Here is a 22,004-nt window from a genome sequence, read left to right on the forward strand (position 1 = left end):
TTATACTTAACTGAGTTCTTCAGAGGAGAATAACAAAGATAATTGAGTTTGCTGTCTATCCTTACCCTTGTGCTTCAAGCCAGTCTTACAATTTAATACTAACCCTAGATCATGGTTTATTCTGAAAATTCAAAACAACCATCAGATTTAACAGTGATGAAAACTAGAAGATAACTGGAACATAACTTGAGAAAATGCTTTGCTTCTAAATGCTGCATGTAAACAAAATGGCATTAATTCAGTACGAATTACACACCACGTCAGGAAAGGCTTGTTACCAACAAACTGTCAATCTTATGTCTGTGCATTTGCAGGAAGCTTAAATTGGGGGGGAAGTGGGAACATTTATGACTTACATGGATTTGGAGATAATAAATCTAAACCTGTGTTTACATTTAAAATAACATAAGGCTTTGAAAATGTTTCAAACTGTTAAATATTTGTCATATTGTAGTTTGTAAATTTTGTGTCTTCATGATTCACTGGGGAAAATGAATTCACTGGGAGTGAGAGAATAGCTCAGGCTGAAGGACGGTTTCCAACACATGAGATTTCACAGCCCCTGGATGTTGTGAAAATGAAGCTGGAAAGCATTTGGTGTTGCTTGTAGGCAGGTGTTCGCTCCTGGCTGACTCCCTGTGGCCCATAGAGTCTTGGCATGTCCCTTTGCATGGAATGTCTGAGCAGAAAGAGAGAGTGCTCTCACATCTAAATAAGCTGTATTTTGTTGGTCGACTGTGTTTGTATCAGCAAATATATTACTTCTGTTAAAAGGCGGGCTTTTAATTCAGTGTTATTAATTCAGAGTTATTAAATAACAAGTGTGGAATCATTTCTCCCTCTGAAAGTTAGGAGTGGGGAGGGAAGATGAGAGAGACAGACAAAGAAACCAGCCTCATTCTCAGAGACTGAAAGAGTTTTTATGCCTTGTTGAGGACCTGAGTTCAGTGATATTGTTAGTAGAGAGAGTATTGCCTTTCAGTAATGATGTGTATGGCAGATCTAAGATAACCTTGTCTTGAGTTAGTACAGCAAGCCTCTACCCTCACCCTGGAACCCTGGCTATTTTGAATTTCATACTGATGGCCCAGTAATCTGTATGTGATGTATGAGAAGTGTGAATACCAAGGTCAAGACAGTGAAGTCTGCAAAACGGTGTAAATATATGTGTTGGATTTGTGTAGCAGGGAGGCTGCAGAGATTGCTCCTGTGAGAAGATTCAGGAGCTAGTCTCATTGTCAGATGGAACCAGTTCCAGCAAGTTTCAAGATGAAGTTGCCACTCTCTAGATCCAAGTCCATCAGCAATGCTGGACCCCCTCTGTGATAACATATTTTAGAGGGTGAAAAAAGCCCTGCACAGCAGTTGTGAGAAAAGTGAGAGAACTGTAAAATAAACAGCACTGCAGACACCAAGGTCACTGGAGGAGGAGGGACAGGAGGTGCTTCAGGCACCAAAGCACAAATTCCCCTGCAGCCTGTGGTGAAGAGCAGGTTGAGGCAGGCCCATGGCCCTCTTGCAGCCCATGGAGGCCCACAGGGGAGCAAGGTCCTACCTTTATCCACAGAGCACCCAAAGCAGGAGCAGATGGATGTCCAAAGGAGACTGTGCCCCTATGGAGAAAGGAGCCCATGCTGGAGCAGGCTGTTCCTGAAAGACTCTGCTCTATGGAATGATCCCATGCTGGAGCCAGTCCTGAAGAGCTGTAGACTGTGAGAAAATTGCATTCTGGAGAAGTTGGTAAAGGACTCTATCCCATGGGATTGGATCTTATCCTGAAACAGAGGAAGGAAGGAGCAATGGAAGAGGAAGAAGCAGCAGTGAAGAGACACCCATTTTCCCGAGTGCCACTTAGTGAAGAGGTAGAAGAGTCTGGGGTGAAGCTGAGCCTGGGAAGAAAGTGGGGGGGGGAAAGTTTGTTTACTTCTGGTTTTATGTCTCACTATCTTGCTGTTATTAATTGGCAATGAGCCGAGTTAATCTTCTTCAAGCTGAATTTGTTTTTCATATCACAGTCGTGATCTTTCTGTGCTTCTGTCAACCCGATAGGATACTTGACCTGGCCTTGTAGCACTGTTGTAGCTCTCCCCTGATCTCTGGCTTGGCAGTGTCCCTGTCTACTGCCTTCACATGGGTCACCTGCACACCCCAGCTTGGTGTCTTCTGAAAAGTGATGTGTTCCATCTCTTCCTTCATATGCTAGACAGGATAGGTTCCAGGATAGATGCCTAAGGGAATTCCCATTACAACATGTCTCCAGGTAGTGTTGAAACCACTACCCACTTCCTTTTGAGACCAGCGCTCTAGACATCAATAATCAACCTATCTAGACTGTAGTGCCCCAGTGTGGATGTGGGGATGTTGTGAGAGACCTTGCTGAAAACCCAACAATCGAGATAAACAACTTTTGTTGGTTTCATCCAAGGTGATGAAAAGGCATAATTTAAGATCTTCAGTGTGTGTGATTGGTGAGTGAGCATTCAGCTTATCACTCTCTTCATCTAAATGGTTTGTTTTCCCCCAACATATGGTATTTTCAATACAGGGAGATGAAAGACTAGTCTCTCTTATTCTACAGACTCTCTGGCTGTATCAACAGTCATATGTTCTTTGTTGCTCAGCCTGAATAAACTTTGCGACATGCTGTCTCTTTCAGAATTAGCACAGCTGAACAAGTGAGTTGACACTTGTTCTTCCTGCATCATCAGTTTGGTGTTGTGTTTGGTTAAAGGCTCTGCTGGCTACATACATATGACTTTGAAATCATCTGAATTGCTGGTATCATCTAAAAGCTGTCAGGCAGCGAAGTTGTCCCTACAGCCAGAGTTTGGCTTGCAAAACTTTGGTCCAACAGAAAGAAGAACCTGAGTTTGGTCTTGACTCTGCCCAAGTCTGTAAGTCTGGTAATCAGAAACATTGTTCATATTAATAATGTCTCCAGGACAGTGATGGATTCCCCAACATCGGACACTTGTAAGATTGGCCTGGACAGGGTACTGGGCCATCTTGTCTAGAATGTGCTTTTGCCAAGGAAGGTTGGACCAGGTGACCCTTGAGGTCTCTTCCAACCTGGTAAGCTATGATTCTATGACTAGTGGCAGAAAACAAGATTAGGGCAGCAAAATACAATGCTCCAGTGACTTAGTGACTTTTCAGACCATCAGAATGTTTGGTATTAATGCTGATTAAGTTCTGTTGGATATTTAACTGAAGTACTGCAAGTTTGTGGGAGTTCTCTGCTCTTGCATTCACTTTCATTGTGAAATAAATTTCTTCTGAGACAAAGGGACTTACCAATTGTGTTTGCTTTATAAATGAAGGTTTTTGTTATTGTCTGCAAAGAACTGAGGGTACAGTCTTTGCTGGAGCCATCAAAGAGTGGCTTCATTTTTAAGTAGTTCATTATCCCTCCAACTAAAACCTGTTCTGTGAAGTGGCTTTGTGTTGCAGTGACTTTTGGATATGGACTTTGATGTATTCATACTATAAGGCCTTAGTGACATTTTTTCCCCTGAAATAAAAAAAAAAAAAATTAAAAGTTTCACTTAAAAATCAAATTGTTATTTTAAAGAACTGAGGTGGTAGCAGTTCAGCCATGTGTGACTGGCCAATTTGGAGTGGTTGTTAATAATGAGAGCTTTTATCTTTTCAGCCTCCTACCTAATACAATTGGATGATTATTGGTTGGCATGAAATATTAACAAATCATTTTTGGCTAAAACCCAGTGTTTCTGCTCCTCATATTAGCACTCAGAACTTCTAAGTTTATTCTGTTAAAAAACTCATATCTGAGTCCTTGTTCATCTTTTACAATGAAGATAAACAGAACGTTGTGCTGCCATGCCTATTTCAGTACAATAAGATGTTCACTTTTCCTTCAGGTCTGAATATTTATAAGAGAGCAAGAAGTTAAATACTATAGCATGATGAGAATTTATCTTGTCATGGAATTTCTTAGCAGCAGTGAGAATATTAGAGTGCAAGACTTTGATATAATAAACCCAGGTGTGCCATTGGTGTAAACTAAGCAGTAGCAGTAACTGAGTGAGAGGTGTTTTCTGTTAACTTGAACTGCTGTTTATTCTTTTATATAATTGTTCTAATGAAGTTTTTTGAATAAGAACCACATGGCTTTTCATCTTGCATATTCTGTCCTTCTTGAAAGTAAGTGTAATTTGTAGTGATTGTCTTTAATTGCAGGTACTTGTCTAATTATGTTTGTGTTTAAAAATAATTGTCTTTCTGGCTGTCCACTAAATGAAATATTTTTGCTGGCAAACTTCCCTGGTCTTCCTATGTTTTTAAATCTGCTGATTATAAACCTGCAATTTAATAGGTTTACTGATTTTTCTGAATCTCTGGATTTCTAGGTCTCTTCAGAGAGAAGCAAATAATTGGAGTTGATTCTTTGGAGAAGGATATGACTTAGTGTATGAAAGAACAAAGAGTGTAGAGTACTGAAGTCAGTTGGCTGTCTGAATAAACAATTTTTAAAAGGGTTTCTTTGCATTTTTAAATCCATAGAGCTTCTGAGGAAAAGACCACATTAGAGCTTCATCCTCTAGTTCCAAACTCTCTTTTTGGTCACTGCTTCTGTTTCACATCTTTGAACTTCTTTTACTGGCTGTAACTGTCAGGGTGATTAATAATAAATATGATTTATGTGGAAGGTTTAGCACATTATAGGGTAATTAATATAGGTAGTTAATTCTAATGTTAGCATGCATGTGGAATTAATTTTGTGCTATGAAAAGTTCCACAAATAGTATATGTTATTTATAAGTTTAAAAAAAAGACATAGAGATAATTGATAGTGAATTGTGTGAGCATTAACAGTGTGCAAGTTCATGCTGGAGGAGAGGAGTGGTTCTATGGAACTTTTTGTTTTATCCAGACATAAAAGTAAATTCATGCAGTGTACATGATGTGGTACTATGAAACAAATCTGCATCTTATTGCTTTTACAGGTCAGCAGGTGGTGGGGGGGATTCAGTTCTGTGCACCCAAAAGTGGCAATATCTAAGGCATTGTGTAAGATACCAGTTCCTAGAGTAGCTGTCCTAGGTTTTGCCTTCCAGCCTTCCACAGCTTTGTGGCCTCTCCCTTGCCTGGATACCAGTGTTGGGAAGCAGCTTTTGGCATACCCGGCCCACGCCGGGCTGTGTTGTGTAGTCGTTTGTGTGGGGAGGGGGTTTGAAAGCACTGACAGCTTGAATTAGTAGTGATGTTTAACTGGTGTAACTTGCCCCTGTAGCTAGTTCTTTACAAGGAATTCAGATGCCCTGAAAAACCTCTTGAGTAGGAGTCAGGAACAGAACCTGTGACTTGTCTGGCTGGGAAAGTGGGAGCCCTGCAGCCTTAATTTATGTCAAGTACAACTATTTGTGTTGCTTATGTGTCTGACTGGCCATTACTGCTGGTCTGAACTACATTTATGCTGAAGCAAGGTAGAGCTTTATAGCAAACTGCTTTATTGTAGAGGGTCATAAATGTGTCCTATTTAAAAACAAGTTAAAAGAATTAGAAGAAAGCAAAGATGTCATTTGAAACTTTGGTACTGCATTAGCAGAAGGAAGTGCAGAGTCTTTGCTAAACTCTCCTGGGAGTCTCTTCTGATAGCACTTGCCTATTTCTCCTTGTTCTTCTTAATGTCATCTCATGCCAGTTCCATTTGATTTCACAAATATGATTTAAATTCATGACCTAGAATTTTCTCTAGCTCTCCAGAAAAATGGCACCTCAATTCCATCATGGTTTGTGCAGGAGGGCAATGGGAAAGGGAAGCCTAAAGCATAATATTGTGTTGTGTTTGATGCTATTGCCTCAAAGAGTTGGCTTCGATTTCAATGACCATAGCTTAGCTTTATCCAGTAATATCTCTTCCTCTGAGAATGCAGAACTGTAAATTTTATTTTGAGTGAAATCATGTCAGTTAAGAAGTCTCAGCATATGATTTGTTCTCCTTATCCTAGCTACTTAGTGTTTCCTCTGCTTTGTGTTTTAGTGGCATGTAATATTTCAAGTGAGTCAGGAGAGGGAGCTGGCATTCTAGGGGTGAAAAAGAATCTTCTTTACATACAAGTAACCCTTTTCTTAATTGGATTAAGAATATAGATATCCTCTGAATATATAGTTGTGACGGGGTAACCTGTCTGTTCCTGAAATAACAGGAGTCCAGACTGATTTCCAGAACATAAAGTTGCAAGTAAGGATTTTTTTTTTTTTTACTGCTTTGTTCTGTGGCTTATGGTTGCTTTTATCTGTTGCCTGAGGTTCCCATTTAGAAGTGCTGACAATGCTTTTCTCTTGGGAGGAGGCCTGTGTTGCCAGGAGTACATGTAGGTGATAGGGACAATGAGCAGAACCTCACCCTCATCTGAGTCCAATAAAATAAAAATGTCACTGCTGGTCATAATGTTGACAATAGTAATTACATGTACACCATTGTAGTACCTACCTGCCCTTCATGTGACTTTTGGAGAGATTAAAGGCTTTTCAAAGGCAGCATGCCCTTTAGGTGAGTGATGGAAATGTGAAATTGCCCTGCATAAGGGTTTCCCCACTGCAGTGAGTTAGCCTCAGCCATCAGCCAGGCTCCTACCCAGCCCCTCATTCAGTCTGGAGGATGAGGGTAGAAAATACAGAGAAAAAATGGGAATTAAAAGCTCATGGGTCAAGATAAAGCTTACTCTTTCCCTAACTCAAATCCACTCCTTCACAAATCCACGCCTAACTTGTGTACCCCTCCCCACCAGTGGTCAGTGGGTCTGCTGTGGAGATGACTGACACCAGCTGTGTCCAGCCTAGGACAGCCCCATCTTCTCTGAAAAAAAACTCAGGAAATGGTGAAATTATCCCTTCTAGATAATATAGGTCTAGAGACATGGTAGTTTCTTGCTCCATTTTTCAGCAACAAAGCAGGCTTCTGAGCCTCTGGATATACTACTGTAATTAATTTTTTAACAGCTGTACTGTAAAATTCAGCTAGCAAAAGTGCCTATTTCAAAAGCAACTGTGCAAAAACAGCTTTCAGAAGAAGTTAGCATTGTTCAAATAATTTTATAAGTTTGGTTCACTTGTCCAATTGAGGAAGAGACAGAATGTGATTGAGAGGTGAGGAAGCAAGTGACTGGAAGCAGGGATGTGTGAAGTGGCAAAGGAAACCCTATACTCTCCTTTTAAATCTCACCTGACTTTCCTGGATCTGCTTTATGTTTGTGTTACTGTACATAGTAAGCTCTCTAGTGAGAAATTCCTGGCATGGCTTTGGACTCTTTAGAGACTGTTTGCATCTAAGGTAATTCCCTTTCTGCTCTGTTGTCTATATGTTCTCTATGATGCTGTCCTGCCAGTTCAATCTTTGAGTCATCTTAATGAGTTAGTGCTTTGTGAATAATGAAAAATAATTTATTTCCTTCTATTGCAGAGCTTGAAAATAACGTATTATCCTTCTCCACCCTTAGTTCTTAGTAGTCTGGGTTTCTTGGTTTTGTTTGCTGTATTTGTTTTTATAGTTACTTTTTTGTTCTTGGGCCATTTTTTATTTGTTTATTTTTTTTTTATTGACAAGTGACTGCCCTTAGTAACAGGTAGAAAGCATAAGCCAGTGCAAAAGACTTTTCCAATGCAGGAACCCAGCTCGCTTTCACTGTTGGCCAATCTGCCCACAGAGAGAATGTTATTAAGTGGTTGTGTGCTTATCTGAGGTTCCCTCTACCCCCTTGATGGGATGTGACTTGTGACAGTCCTAGCTTTTGAGACTTTTATCATAGGCTTAGATAGTAATTTGAAGGAAGCAGTTTGGTTTGTTGGTTTGGTTTATTATGTGTGGGAGTTTGGGGTTCTTTTTGCTTTGGTGTTTTGTCATTTTTCAAGGGGTTCTTTAACTTTGCTTCTAAGCCACTTCTGCTCAGGAAATAGCAATTTTTTTTAGTTTGGGGCCTTGACTGGGAAATGACTGGGAGCAAAATGTTTGTTCTTTCATGGTTATAATAAGTAAATATCATTAATGGAATGTTTTTGTATGCTGATGAAGAACTGAGGGCTTAGTGGTGTGTCTATGCATTTGGCGTTTTTTGTTGGTTTAAGTTTTTTCTGCAGTGGGAAGTTAAGGGATTTTGACTCTTATTTTCAGCTAATTTCTCAAAGAAACTAAAATGAATTTTGTTCTCCTGATGAAAGTTCACACATGTCATCACTTGCATTTTCTTCTGGGCACATTCAGCAAAGCTGCTTGTTTCTGTGGTCTGTACTACATTTAAACATCATTTGCATGCAGTAGCAGGCTCTGAAGCAGTACTGGTGTTATTGCCATGACAGGGTGAGAGGCTTAATGATTATTTGAACAGTGTCACATTTTCAAGTGAGCTTGTAGCCAGAATTGAAAATTTAAGTCAATGGTTGGCTGGTAATAAAATAACCTGACATCTTCATTGCAGCTTGAGCAAGTTCGCCAGCCTCATGGAAGTATGATGTGTTAGTAAATAATTTGCTTTTCTTCAGTTAGCACTGCTTTTATGAAAATAAAGTAGTATTTGCATGATTTCGAGCACAAAAAATGCAACTCTTCCCCCACTTTTCTGAATGTGCTCATTAGGCCACCAGAGGAGGATGGGACAGGCACCAAGGTCATGGCTGGTTTGCAGCGTGCCCTTTCCCAGAGTGTCCTCTCTGGATGGCAGCGTGCACACTGGAATTTGAAAACAAGCGACTGACTTTGACAATACTGCCTGCAGCAGCAGTACTGGGATGGATATCGTGATTTTCAATGCAGCTTTTGCAAGCCCAGCCATGGCCTCCAACATGTACTTGGAAGAAGCTGTTAAATACCCTGGATTTATAAGAATGTAGAACAGTTGCATTTCTCTGCTTAAAATTATGGAACTACTGCTGGCTTTCAGTACAGCTGAGTGGGTTTGTGCAACTGAGGGGTTGACTATCCAGAAGAAAGCAAGTTAAAGGACAGATGATAACTGAGCACCAGGAGTCAAGGCTAATTAGGAGCACAGATGGCTTTTATGCATGTTTAGCCTGTCTGAAACACTTGGAGACAGCACTGCCAATGACTGCTAAAAGGCAAAGCAAATTCTCACTGCTAAGCAGTATGGCCAGCAGATAAAGCCGTACGTTTGAAAATGAGCTTTAGGTTTGAAAATTGAGTTAATAACAGTTCAGGTGTAAGAGGACTGAGCAGAACATATTGAGCTACTCTTGTTTTCAGGAGGTGCCAGGGAGAGGCAATGCTGGTGCCATCAGAGCAGGGCACTATCAGGCCTGTGGAGGTGAGACTTGCTAGCTACAAAGGTTCTTAAAGAGAATTTACTAGAAGCTCAGACCTGGAGTGAGTGACCATCAGCCCATAGCAGCCAACTCTGCAAAAATATTGAATGCATTGCAGAATACACAATCTTGTGCTTTCTTTCAAAACAGAAACTAAGCCTGCCCTACCTACCCATTGCTGTTGCTACTCACTATTCAGTTTGAGGTGCATTGGCTTTGATGGGAAAGCTAATTGGCTTTGACTTTTCTCTTGACAATAACTTATTTTCCTTAATTTTGGTTGTCATTTTGTCAGCTAGCAGACTATTTCAGATACCCCTTGGCCTATTTGACAGGTTTTTTTTCCCAAGCAGTGCTTCAACTATTTCTGAAATCTGTTAATGGTTTGTTTGTAGCCCTGCAGTCTCTGAGCTCTATATAATATGACTCAAGAATTTCAGCCTCTCCACTTGGGTTTGGGGAAAACATGGGCAGAAGCTCTGTAACTTGGCTTGTATGTGCTCTGAGAGTGATCAATGGCATCCTTGCACTGTATCTGCACTAAAATTGGACTTTTCTGGGATGTATATCCACTTTTCATGCCCTTTGGCAAAAAATCTTTCAGAGAGCTCTGGAACAGCTAAATCAACACTAATCATCTTGTTGAGACAGGGCCAGTTGGTGTAAAATGTCCCTGGCTGATAAATTTTCTCTTTTGTTCATGTCTACCAGAAGCACATTAAAATCTCCTGTCTATTTCCATGTCAAGTCTGGAAGAGTTTCTAATTAGAGAAGTTAATCTTTGTTTTGTCATGTTTTAGCTGACAAGAATTTCGATAGATTCCCTGAGACTGGGGAACTCTCTGGCAGGCAAAACTGTAGCCTACTTGAAATGTGGGCCATGCAGCTGTCACTGTTGTTGTGCAAGGTGCTTTATCCCAATTGGAGTCCTTGTAGGATTTGCAGTGAGTCCTCATTTAACGTAAGAATTCTCTTTGAATGTGGTTCATGGTCCCAGGGAAGATGATAGGGGGGTTTATTTGAGAATGGCTTTAATGAAACAGTGGACAAAACTCGCATAATTGTTAGGTGGAACAGGGGCAACTGACATGAGAAACTTTTCCCCCCCTTTCTCTCAGTGATTGCTCATTATCAGGGAGGTTCCCAGTCTGCAAGTGTAATTCAGTCTTTGTGTTTCATCAAGTGCCTGCCTCATGCTAATTCAGTTTTGCCTTAGGTTGCCGCTATAGTTTTGTTTGTAAGCTGAACATTTCATGCCCACCCTCCCAGTGCTTGCCTGTGAGGTTTCATGGTGCTCACCAGATTTCTCCTGAGTTCCAAGGAACTCTCCACCAGAAACTGGCAATGCTTTAAGTGATGTTTCAAAACAAAACAAGAAACCCAAACAAAAACTCACAAACCAAAGAGAAAATTCTACCAAAATAGAAAGCAAAGACAAAAAAAAAAAAAAAAAAACCAAACAAACAAAAAAAAAACCAACAGGAACAAAAACCCAGCAGAAACAAACAAAAAAACCCAAGTCAACACAAGGTTTTGCAACATTCTTACATTATTTGTCCCAATTATAGTAACTTCCATACCAACAAAATAGTAATTCTATATAATACTATATGCATACTGTTTGTTGCCATGTACTTAATTTTGTGATATATAAGTTCTGCAAGCCATTTACATCTGATACTTCTGAACCTTCTGTCTAGCAAGGTATCACTGCAAAATATTTTTAGTTTATGGTTGGAGGTTTTTAGCTGTATTTTCAGAAAATAAGCACAAGTCAAAGGTCTGTAGAGAGAGTATGATTTATTAAATTCCAGATGATTAGATCTACTATGAAAATTTTACTGTACAAATAATTTTCTTATCTTTGTGGCACCAGATCTTGAAAGGAGAAACATTTTTTAGCTACTGTTTTACCTAGGAGGAGGAGAGAAGAGACAGTGAAAATCAAAATTTTATTGTAATACAGACATTTTTTGCTTTAGAGACCACCATCATGCATTTGTGATGCCCAAGGAAAAAGTCTTCTATTTTGACTATTCCACCCATTTCATTCAATGCACATTAATGTATCAGTCCACAATCTGACCTGCTGGATTGTCAGCCAGTGATGAGGCAGAATAAAGAACAGGTAATCCTTTACTGTTAGTAGAGGAAAGGAGTCAGTTGCTTTTATCTCCCCCTGTAGTGCAACATCTCAAAGAAAGTTTTGGGTCAGCAGTTTGCTGGCTTCAGCAGCTTTATCATATAAGGGGTACAGGTTGCTGGGAAAGCTCATTTAGTGACAAGTTAAATGTTACGATCTCCTGTAAGCTGTGTATGTAATACTGCATTTTATGGTCTAGCTGTGCAGTGCAGAGCTATTCTGCGTGTAACACATGTTAAACATTAACTACTGCTTGGGTACAGAAGGTGGAGTGTGCTCTCTGTGGTTTCTATTGGGTGTGTGGCAGTGGAAGATAAACATATACTGGCATTTAATGCCATAAAGCAAGCAACCATGAGCAGAGTAGGGCATCAAGTGCATTTTTCCTACAATTAGAATTTTTCATGTTCTACTGTTTCTTTTTATTGCTTTTGAGGATTTTCTCCTCCTTCACTTAAGCAAAATCTGTTTAAATTTTGTTGCGCTTTGATTTGGCTTCTTTTAACAAGTGCTGATTTTATTTCATATGAGAAAATATGTTCTGGATACTTTTTGTTCCGTTTATAACAATTACTCTACAAGTAAAGATGATGACTTCTTAGCAATGTACTGTTTTAAGAAGCCATTGTATTCTCATTTGCCTTTAATAGGATGTTGAACTTTGGTTAATAATGTCTATTATCCACCTCTTGCCCCCCTCAAAATAAAGAAACAATACCTTACAATGAGAGTTTAATGTTGGTATTAAGCTTTAATTTTGCTCTTGAAATTTGATACTATCCAATTTCTGTGCTTCTGTTTTGTTAGTTAAAACAATCCTAAAATATAAAACTTAAATAAAATTTGCTACCTATACCTGAGGTTGGTTGACTTTCTTGGAAAAACAGAGGTGTAACTCGTCATCTTGTCTGTTGCTGAAGAAAACTGACTTCAGAGAGCCTAGAATCCTGAACAGGAGTTCTGCATGTTGTGATTGATAGTGCCTTCATGCAGAAGATCAAACTAAAGGAACTGAATGCTTAACTATGAATTTTGCTACATTTTGGGGTAAAGGGGAAATGCCTAATAGGTTAGTTTTTAAAAATAAAAATTGGGGGGAAAAAAATCCTTAAAGTTTTAAGAGGGACAGCAGTCACAAAAGTGGATCCTGCTCAGTACTTCCCTGTATAAAGTACAGCTGTAGCTTTAGTCTCTTACTCAGATTTATGATCATCTCATGTATTTTTGGCCAAGGGGTGTTTTTGCTCAAGAGCTTGAAAATTTCTTCCTCAAGTTACTCAACAGGATTTGCATGAAAAAATGGTTTGTTATTTCCTTCTGCCCACCTGTAATCTTCAAGTTTTGGTTTTCTAGTGTTGAAGATTTAGTATCTAAATTCTTGCCTTAACCTCAAAACAAGTACTCAGTCCAATGCAGCCTAGCTTTAAGATCTGCTAAGTTTTCTACCCTTACCTGTAGGCCATAGTTGGGGTTTTAGCAGTTAACTTTTATTTCCATGCCTGCATGTTTCAGATGGCATGCCAAGTAAGATTTACAGCTTTTTTGGCCCTTGTTTGTTTCTTCATTTAAAGGCTGTAAATATGATGGCAGTTGGCAACATAAATGAAATCTTATCAAATCTCATTAATTTTCTTCACAGTGCTCTTTGAGTATTCAGGCTGTCCAGAATTTATTTTGCAGCTTCAGTGGTGGTGTGGCACTGCATGACTGCAGTTGCTGTTGATAGCCAGCAGATTTCAGGCAGTGTGTTAAGCAAGCTTTTCCTGGAGAACAAAATGGGGTACAAAATGATGGCTCTGTGACTTAGGACACTTGTAGGGCATAAGCCTTCCCTTTTTCTTGTACATTTTTAATTAGGATGAACTTTGAAAGCTTTCTTTGACAGTGAAATCTGATGCTGTTGGACTAGCTTCAGACAAGAATGGCATGTCACTCTCCTAATGAAAATACAAATAAGTGTCCATGCAATTCTCCAGAATAAATATAATTGCTCTTTTGATATTATTTTCTTTTGTGTATCTCTTCTCAGACGTTTGAATTTGAAAAGAAACACACCCAAACAACCCCACACTGACCAGTTTGAAAAAAAATGTTTTCTTTTCTGTTACAGAAAAATGCAAAGGGACAGGAGTTGTTTGACCAGATTGTGTATCATTTGGACCTTGTAGAAACGGATTACTTTGGCCTGCAATTCATGGATGCTTCCCAAATTACAGTGAGTATAACTTGAGTTGATTTTTATATTTTGCAGTAGTTTGTGTTGCCTATTAAAACTGCATTGCTGGTGCAGTCCCATGAAGAGATCTCAGCACTGGGGGCTGAAACAAGTGATGCCATGTTTGGTTCTTGCACATAAAGCTACATCCTCTGAATGAGTCCTGTGGCATCTTATTTGACACGCATGTGACTTGATTGCCCACAAGTTAAAACAACAATGAATTTTGGTAAAGAAAAGTGTGCTTTATGGTTAGCAGACTCAAGGTATTCAAAATGTTTTGCGAACAAGGATTTCTTGTACATTTTCTGTCTCTGCTGTTCTGTGGACACATTGTGTTGCTTTGTAGATTTAGGTTCATTTGCAAGAGCAAAACATTTTAGCTGAAAGTTCTCCTCTTCCTTATATAAGGACTTCCAGTATCTACAGGTGAAATCGAAAAAAAATATTTATAGATTTAAATAGATATGTTAATAGGATAGGATTAAAAGACTACAGCATCATGGTTACACTGTATTGACATATCTTGAATATTGTCCTTTGTCTGTTCACTCTGTGTGAACAGGAAATTTGACAAAAACCTACACCGTGGTAGAAAATGTGCATATTTGGAAAATAAGTGTTTCTTTTAGTGCTCTCTGGTCAGTTTGTAAATGTTTTTTCCATGAAGCAACATGTGAGCTCTTCTCTGGATAATATAATAAAATAATGGGAAAATGTAGCTGCAGTATTGACATCCTGTGAAGGATAGGTTCTAAGTTTATCATCCCAGAATTCTCAGCTTTATTCTCTAACAAGCTTAGGTCAAAGGATGGATCAGGATTTAAACAGCTGCATTATCACCTGTGTTTTACCAGTCACTCAGTCACTGCAAACAAGAAATAAGAAATCTATCCAGGTACTGTACTGACTTGATACTGGAAGAAGAGAATCTGTGGGTTTAGGGAGAAGCAGTATTAATATATTTAAACATTGTCCTGATGTCTAAATTAATTTAGGTTAATATCACTGAAAATTGATATTTTGAATTAAGTGTGTCCATAATGGGTTTGGGATTTTTAGGTGGTTTAGTGTGTGTGCTTCTAATAAAATTTCTAAATACATAAATTGTGTGAAATTTTATGATGGATCTGATTATAAGGACACAGCTAATAGAGCAGAGCCTGCTTATAATGGGAAAACCACATTATATTGTCACTGATTGTTAAATCATCCAACTGGGAATTTGATAGTTAGTAATAGTTATCTAGCAAGGAGTTCCATAATGTTTTGAAAGAAGGGAAGCAGAAAGGGAGAGTGAAATATCATTTCTCATCAAGAAGAGGGCAGATCAGCCAAAAGCCAGGCTGAGGAAGCTGGGAAGACTCATTTTCTTGTATGTTTGCAAAACTGAAGAGCTCTCTTGACTGCTAAGAAAGATGCAGATGTGAGTAGCTATGTCTTCTGTATGTAGCTCTCTCGCTGGAGTTGAGGGCAAAATGTGCCTATACATGGAGGTGTTTTAACTTTGTGTGCTATTTTTTGTTCTGTTAAGAAGGGAAGTACATGATGCATCTACAGTTGCAAGAGGGATGAGGGCTGTGAACAGCTGCTAGAGGGGTCTGAAAAAAGCCAACTCTAGTTGCAAGGCTTTGGTGGTAGGGCTGTAGTTTCTTGAATTAAGAGGAGTGTTGAGGGCAAAGTTCTTTACTTTCCCTGAAGTGCAAGGCCAAAAACTCTTACTTGGCTCTTGTGATTTTTTGTCTGGCTCAAGCTGGGCAGAGAGTAGATCTTAGAGAACTTCAAGGCACAGAAGTACCCTGTGCCTTTTATCTTGCCTAACACCCTGTGCCGAAAGGTTCCATGCTTTAACAGCCTTCCTTCTGTTTTGAACCTGTGACCTGCTCTTTTCATTTGCACAGCAATTAATGCATATCCTCGGTGGGCTTCTGCTTAGTGCCAGCCCAGACACACAATGGCAAGTGGGGGCCTGCGAGATTAAAATGGTGTAAACCTCTTTGTGGCTCTAAGCCTTTGTCTTTAGTATGTATTGTTAAGGGCTAAACATCTTTAAGCCACCATTACAATTAAGAAAGCACAAAATAGTCTTTGAATAGTGGAGATTGCTTCTGTGTGCTCCAAGGCCAGCAGCTTTGAGTGGACTGTTTCCTGCAGTCCTGTAACTTTGCCAAAGAGTTGGGAGAAGCAGTGTGTTGATAGCTGTGATTTAAAAAACAAAACTGTGATTATAGTTTATCTGCTTTGAAAGAGAAAAAAATTTAATTGTTTGAATAGCTTGTTTTTAATACAACCCCTCATAAAGCTGCAAAAAGCAAGATGTCAGCAGCAATGTAAAAAATACTGTAATGCTTATTCCGTGAACTCTGCATTAGTTTGTATCTTGTGCTCTATGAAGATATCCATCAGAAGGATAGAAGGATATAGATAATCATCTATTAGTTTATTCTAAAACAAATCTTAGTTTACTGTTGTATTTTGAGTTACTTGCTATTAACTCTAGAAGTAGAAATACTCTGATGCAAGAAAACAATTTCTTATTCTAGCTTTTACAGAACTTCAATGGAGATGTAGTGCTTGGGGTGATTGCAGGGTGTAGGAGGTCTCTGCAGTGGTTCAAAGAAAATGCAAAGCTTATTGGGTTTTTAGTTACTTTTACTACAGTGTGTGTTTTCTAGCGAAGCAAGAGGCCTTGAAAACTTTGGGTGAGTTTGGGAATAGCAGTAATAAAATCTTGGGAGACTGTACTATGGAAGCTCAGTTGCCATGAGGAAGTATTTCATTGATCTTTGTAGGAACTGGTTGCCTGCAATGTATTCAATGGTTGCTTTGAGGTTTTGATACTTATTTTTGTCTCTTGGTAGCTCATGCTTATTCATTTTCTGTCTAGGAGTGTCCTTTATTTCTCTTATTCTAAATCATCTTAATAAAAATAAAAATACTTTCTGTGGTTAACAGCTCCTTGTGAGCTCTATATTTTATAGGGTTTCTCAAGATTTAGATATCTCCATTTCTATAGTTGCATTCTTTGTTCCAATTTTCTGTCCTGTGATACCAAAATATGGATACCCTCCTAGCCCCTCCTGTGTTTTACAAGAATTTATAACTGAAGGATTGCCCATGTTTATTAGCTTGGAACTTGCTTGCTTCCATCATAATTTTGTTTCTGTTCACAAGAAAAATTGCTGAGTAATTAAAAGGGAAGGATTTTTAAGATAAATCTTTGAATTCTCTGGTTTTTTTTTTTTAGTTTGTGCAAATGAGTTGCTGTCATCCCTGGGAATGGATGGAAGCAAAAGAATTAAAAGGCCCCTTTTCTCACATGTGTCTCTTTCAGTGATTCTCTGTCATTTAAGTCCTTTATGTCTGATATATCACAAAGACCCCTTAGCCTAAAGAAGGTCCATATAGAACAGCCTTTCCCAGCTTTGCTCTGCAGCCAGTTGAACCCTTTTGAGGGTGTGTGGTTGCACCCAGTGTATCTGGCATGTTGGATTTACACCGTGTGTACAGCAAGACTGATGTGTGAGGACATCCTGTGCCTCCTGCAGATGCTGCCCATGGCTATGGTAGGGACCAGAGTTCCCTGGGAAGATGAGTGCCAGGACCAACCTGCAGTGAATTGTCCTGGTAAACCATGTTTGCATCTGAACTTCTCAGTATTAACCAATTTTTAAATTGGGTTTTGATGCAAAAGGTGAGAAGACAATGGAAGGAGGATAAGGAGAAGATTGTGTAGAAGTGAAATAGGCTTTCATGAAAGCAATTGCTCCAAGTTAAAAAAAAAAAAAAAAAAAAGGGAAAAAACATGGCCAGAACTGTGTTGCCCAGAGTGGGCCTGACCAGCAGCAGTGTGTCAGGATGCACTGAGATCCTTACCTCTATGAAAGGCAGCCTTCTGGGCAGGTTTTTCTGAGAGACTCAGGACCCTGTATGACTCACGACAAAGGATTTCAACAGTGCTGGGGGCAGGTAGGAAGCAAGCTGGACAACAAATAATGTAAGAACCTTTGTTTCCTCTACACATCAAGAACTAGATTCCTGGGTGTTTCAGCAGTTACTGGGTCAGGGGACTTGTAGGGCCTTGGTTCTTTATGCCTGCCTCTGCTGTATCTATCTGAGTTTTCTTTTAAGGGCTCATTGATCAGCTTTTTTCGGCTGCTGCTTTTGATATTACTGCCATGACTTCTTAAGATGTGAGGGATGGGGAAAAATGAGCAGTTCAAAACAGTCAATTAGCCTCATAGTGTGATATCTGGGAGCCTTTTTCTTTTGTACACCTTAATACTTTAACAAGTGTTCATGAAGCAGAAGAAAATAGGGACAAGCCTTATTTTCAATATACAGGATGTGGGAAAGAAGGGAGGCTGGTAAATATGTTGATGATGCTAAGTGTTTCATTTTCTGCTACTGTTAGAAACATACTGTTTTCCCCATGAATAAGCTGTGACATTCCTCTGTGACTCAGTTTCCCCTCCCTGAATCTCTCTCATTCCTTTGGATAATGAGCACTTTGGGACTGTGGTTGTTGCAGGATGCGTGGATTGTAGCCAAGGGCAAAAAATACCAGTCACAGATGGAGAGTCCCAAAAGCTGTAGAACATCCTGTAGCACTCTGTGCTTCAGTTTCTAATAGTGGCAGTGATAGGAATGCCAGTTCAGTAAGTGGACAAAGGCAGTATGGCTGACTCCACAGCAATGCAGAACATCTGATGAATCTGATGTGGAGCATTTCCAGCTGTGGCTGTCCAAGTCTCTGTTGTGGTTTGTGAACACTTGGTGGAAGACTCTAAAACACTAATAAATTCCAATCCTTAGTCTTCCAGTAGCATCTGCTGTTTTGGGAGGACATTTTTCTGACACAGACTTCAGAAGCAGGTGTACAGGGCAGGTGGCTGTTGTGCTGTCTGTCAGTGATGCTTCTGCACCTCTCTCCTGAGTGTAAAGAATTCTCTCTGGGACAACAAACAGTCTGTGCTGATTTGTTTTGTTTTTGTGTGTGGTTGGAGCATAAGCTGAAGTGATTTCTCAGTTTTCTTCCACTGATACAGTCAAGTTTGTTGCCTACTGGTTAAAAATCCCTTCAGTTTATTTTTGAGTATGTGGGCATAGGCATCAAAATAAAAACGAAATTGCTAGAATTGATCTGGAGTGGTATCTGCTTTCATTGTCTGTAAAATAAATCTAATGATAAAGATACTAGACCAGGCAAGTTTTTTATATAAATTTATATGTTCTATGTTTTACTTCTTTCAAGTCTGCAAAGCAAAGTATTATTTAGTTATCACATGGATATGAATATATATATCCATATTCATAATATATATTAATGGATCTGAATTAGGAAAGGCTAATGGCCTTGAAGGATGTCTTTACATCTCTCTTTTATTCTTGGTTAGTTCATCTGGTCTGCATCTGGTTCATCTGGTATGCAGTGTTCATAACCATCCACTTATGAGGATGCTTCTGAGATGGCCCTGTACTGACTCAGGCCAGGCTTCCATGAATGCCACACAATATGTGGAGGTCTCAGGGCTGGTAAAGCTCCATTAAGGCCAACCAGTGCCCTCATGGCTCTGGAGTTAGCATCTGTGGCCTTGTGCTTCCCGAGATCACAATCTGGAGCTGTATCACAGCTCCATGTGCCCCTCTGCTGCTGGACCCTGCATTGCCTGCAGTGTCTCACTGTGTCTGGTTGTGGAAGGTGGCAGCCCTTCATAGGGCAGGAGAGAGCTTGGCATGGGAGCTGCAGAATGGTGTCAGTAGGAGGGGCTGCTGGAGGCAACTGCTCTGCCTTGTTCAGACCAGGGACAATGAGAAAACTGAGAAAACTTTGCTCCTGGATCAGGCTGGTCTTCCAGCAGTGTTGATGTGTTTCTGTACCACTGTGCCGGGGCCCTGTTCAACAAACTGCTGACTGCAGTGTGCAAAGAGGGTCTAAATCAAAACTGGCCACCTGAGACTGAAACTTGTAAAATCCTGCCACTATTCCTTGAAAAGTTGGTCTCATCTGAGCCCAAATGAAAACTGTTCACCTCATTAATCCCATTAATTATAATGTGAATGCTACTTGAGTAGAATTCCCTTCTTTCTTTTCTTTCAAGTTGGGTCAGTGAGATTATAGAGCAGCATCCTGAAAAATGCCTGCAGGTCTTGTCTGTTGAAATGGGTGTCTCTATCCAAGCTCCTCATTGCAGCTTCAGTTGTATCTGGTTTCTTGGGGCTGCGTTCAGTCATGTTTGATGCCCTCAAGGACATTGGCTCCACGGGCCCTCTGGGCACCTGTGCTTTGTCTGAACAGCCTCATGGTGACAATCTTTCTGTCTAGCTGGGATTTCTCCTGATTCTGGTGCCACTCATCCTTCTGCCATGGAATACCTCTGAGAAGTGTCAATCATCTTCTCTACAGCCTTTCAGTAGGTAGTTGAAGGCACCAGTCTGGTGAGCCTTCCTTTTTAAGAGGAGCATAACTTCCTAGGAGGGATTTAGAGAAACATGAGAATAATACATAATTGTTTTATCCTGTTCCTAAGTATATGTTTGTGTACTCCCTGAGTTTCTACATGACCCCAGTTCTCACTTGGTTTTCTGTTACTATCATAATAATGTTGAAAAGGGACCTGCAAAAGAAGAGAGGGCTTTTGCTCCTTTGCTGCCTTTTAAATCTGTACATGTAGAGAAATCCCCAAACCATGGTTTGCTGGGTAGAATTTTTATTGGCTTGATTTTTCTGGTGTTTCCTTCCTCCATGTGATACATACATTTTTAACTTCTTTAGAAGATTGTTTGAGTAATGGCAGGCAGCCTGGTAGGATTCAGGTGCCTTGGAAACCAGAAAGCAAGAAGACAGTTGAAGGGATAATTGACTTCTGGTTTTAAAGGTGCCAGCTTTTGTTTAGCACACCTTCTTTTCTGAACTTGATCACTGAGAATGAGTCTTTCTCTTGTATCTCTAGGCATGACTTGAGAAAGCTTTCAACTGATATTTTTCATAGGACAAATAAAAATATCAGTAAAAATGGGCTTCCTCTTACTGATAGTTAAATATATAAATAAGTATAAGGGAGAACAGTCTATTCAAGATGTTCTTCATGCATTTTAAACTAGCAAAGAAAGCCAACCAAAAAGGGTTAAATGCAATTTTTTTCCTTTTCAGGTCACCTTTGAGGGCAGTATAAATCAAGACAAGTAATTTTAATTCTTTTAGGAAGCAAGTAGAGAGGTGGTGGAATTTGCAAAGCTCAGGTGTGTGATGAGATTGTGTCAGCCTGTGGAAATCCTCCTTTCAGTCCTCATTTGGCACTCATGGTCATCATAAGCTGGCTGCTTTAGCAGCTGTAGTTTCTCTGTTGTATCTTGACACAAATATATCCTTCCCATGCTGTATATCTATTTTGAGAAAATATTGGCTACAGCCATTAGGAAATGCTGAGCTACTTATTTTTTCCTCTTCACTTCGATAAAGTTGTAATCAACAGGAGACTATGCTGAGATAAATACATGCTTCCAGAATTTTAAGAAATTATTTTTTTTATATGGTGCTTCTTTCATGTGGAATTGATTGGTGCTTGTTGTCAACACATGAATCCCAGTCAATGGCTACTGTGTTGTCAGTTAATACCATAGGAAGCATAATTGATTTGGTAGAGCAAAGAAATTTTGCTGAGATTAAAGAGGACTAAATGGAAGTTAATCTAGCATTTGACCTTCCAGTTTACCTGACAAAATTAAAGGAGGGAGCACAGTGGTCTCTGCAGGTGATGATGGGAAGTGGAGAGGAAGGTGCTGAGCTCTCCTCCCTGGTATCCAGCAAAAGGATGCATGGGAATGGTTCAAAACTGGATCATGGGAGGTTCAGAGTGGACATTAGGAAGCATTTCTTTACCAGGAGGGTTGTCAAACACTGGAACAGACTTCTAGAGTAACTGATGTCCCAAGCCTGTCAGTCTTAAGAGATTTAAGTGAAGTGGTCAGACAGTGGCGCTCAATGGTCATTGTAGGTCCCTTCCAGCTGAACTACTTGTTCTGTTCTAGCATAATCATAGAATTCTGATTACCTGCAGTTTGATCAGGTTTGAGTTTTTCTTCCCTTAAAAGAAGAAAAACAGCTTAGACACTGTCTTCCTATCATAACACAGTCCTAAAGTAATTTATCTCTTTCCTTCTCCTTGTTCTGCACTGATATTTCCATGTCTGAACAGGATATGGGGATTATGATGGGTGTGATTGAAATTACTCAGGTCAGTCTTGGTCCTACACTGTGAGATCCATAGTTAAGTTTCTTTGGTGAGTGCAGATCCTGAAATTATGTATGATCATTTAGCCAGAGCACAGGATAGGCAAGATACCGTCTTAGACACTGAGAGCAAG

At 39.7% G+C, this 22,004-nt stretch overlaps 1 protein-coding gene across 5 annotated transcripts in view; it reads left to right on the plus strand.

The window, feature by feature from the left end:
* The window catches only part of EPB41L4B (erythrocyte membrane protein band 4.1 like 4B), a 207,498-nt gene that overhangs the window by 76,150 nt on the left and 109,344 nt on the right, over positions 1 to 22,004 (plus strand). For all 5 annotated transcript variants that reach the window (XM_077784982.1, XM_077784967.1, XM_077784970.1 and 2 more), the window contains exon 2: positions 13,533 to 13,637. In XM_077784982.1, the coding sequence (XP_077641108.1) occupies positions 13,617 to 13,637 (21 nt within the window). In that variant the 5' untranslated portion in view covers positions 13,533 to 13,616. The remainder of the gene's footprint in view (positions 1 to 13,532; positions 13,638 to 22,004) is intronic.

Source organism: Lonchura striata, chromosome 1 (genome assembly GCF_046129695.1).
Source record: "Lonchura striata isolate bLonStr1 chromosome 1, bLonStr1.mat, whole genome shotgun sequence".
Taxonomy (NCBI): domain Eukaryota; kingdom Metazoa; phylum Chordata; class Aves; order Passeriformes; family Estrildidae; genus Lonchura; species Lonchura striata.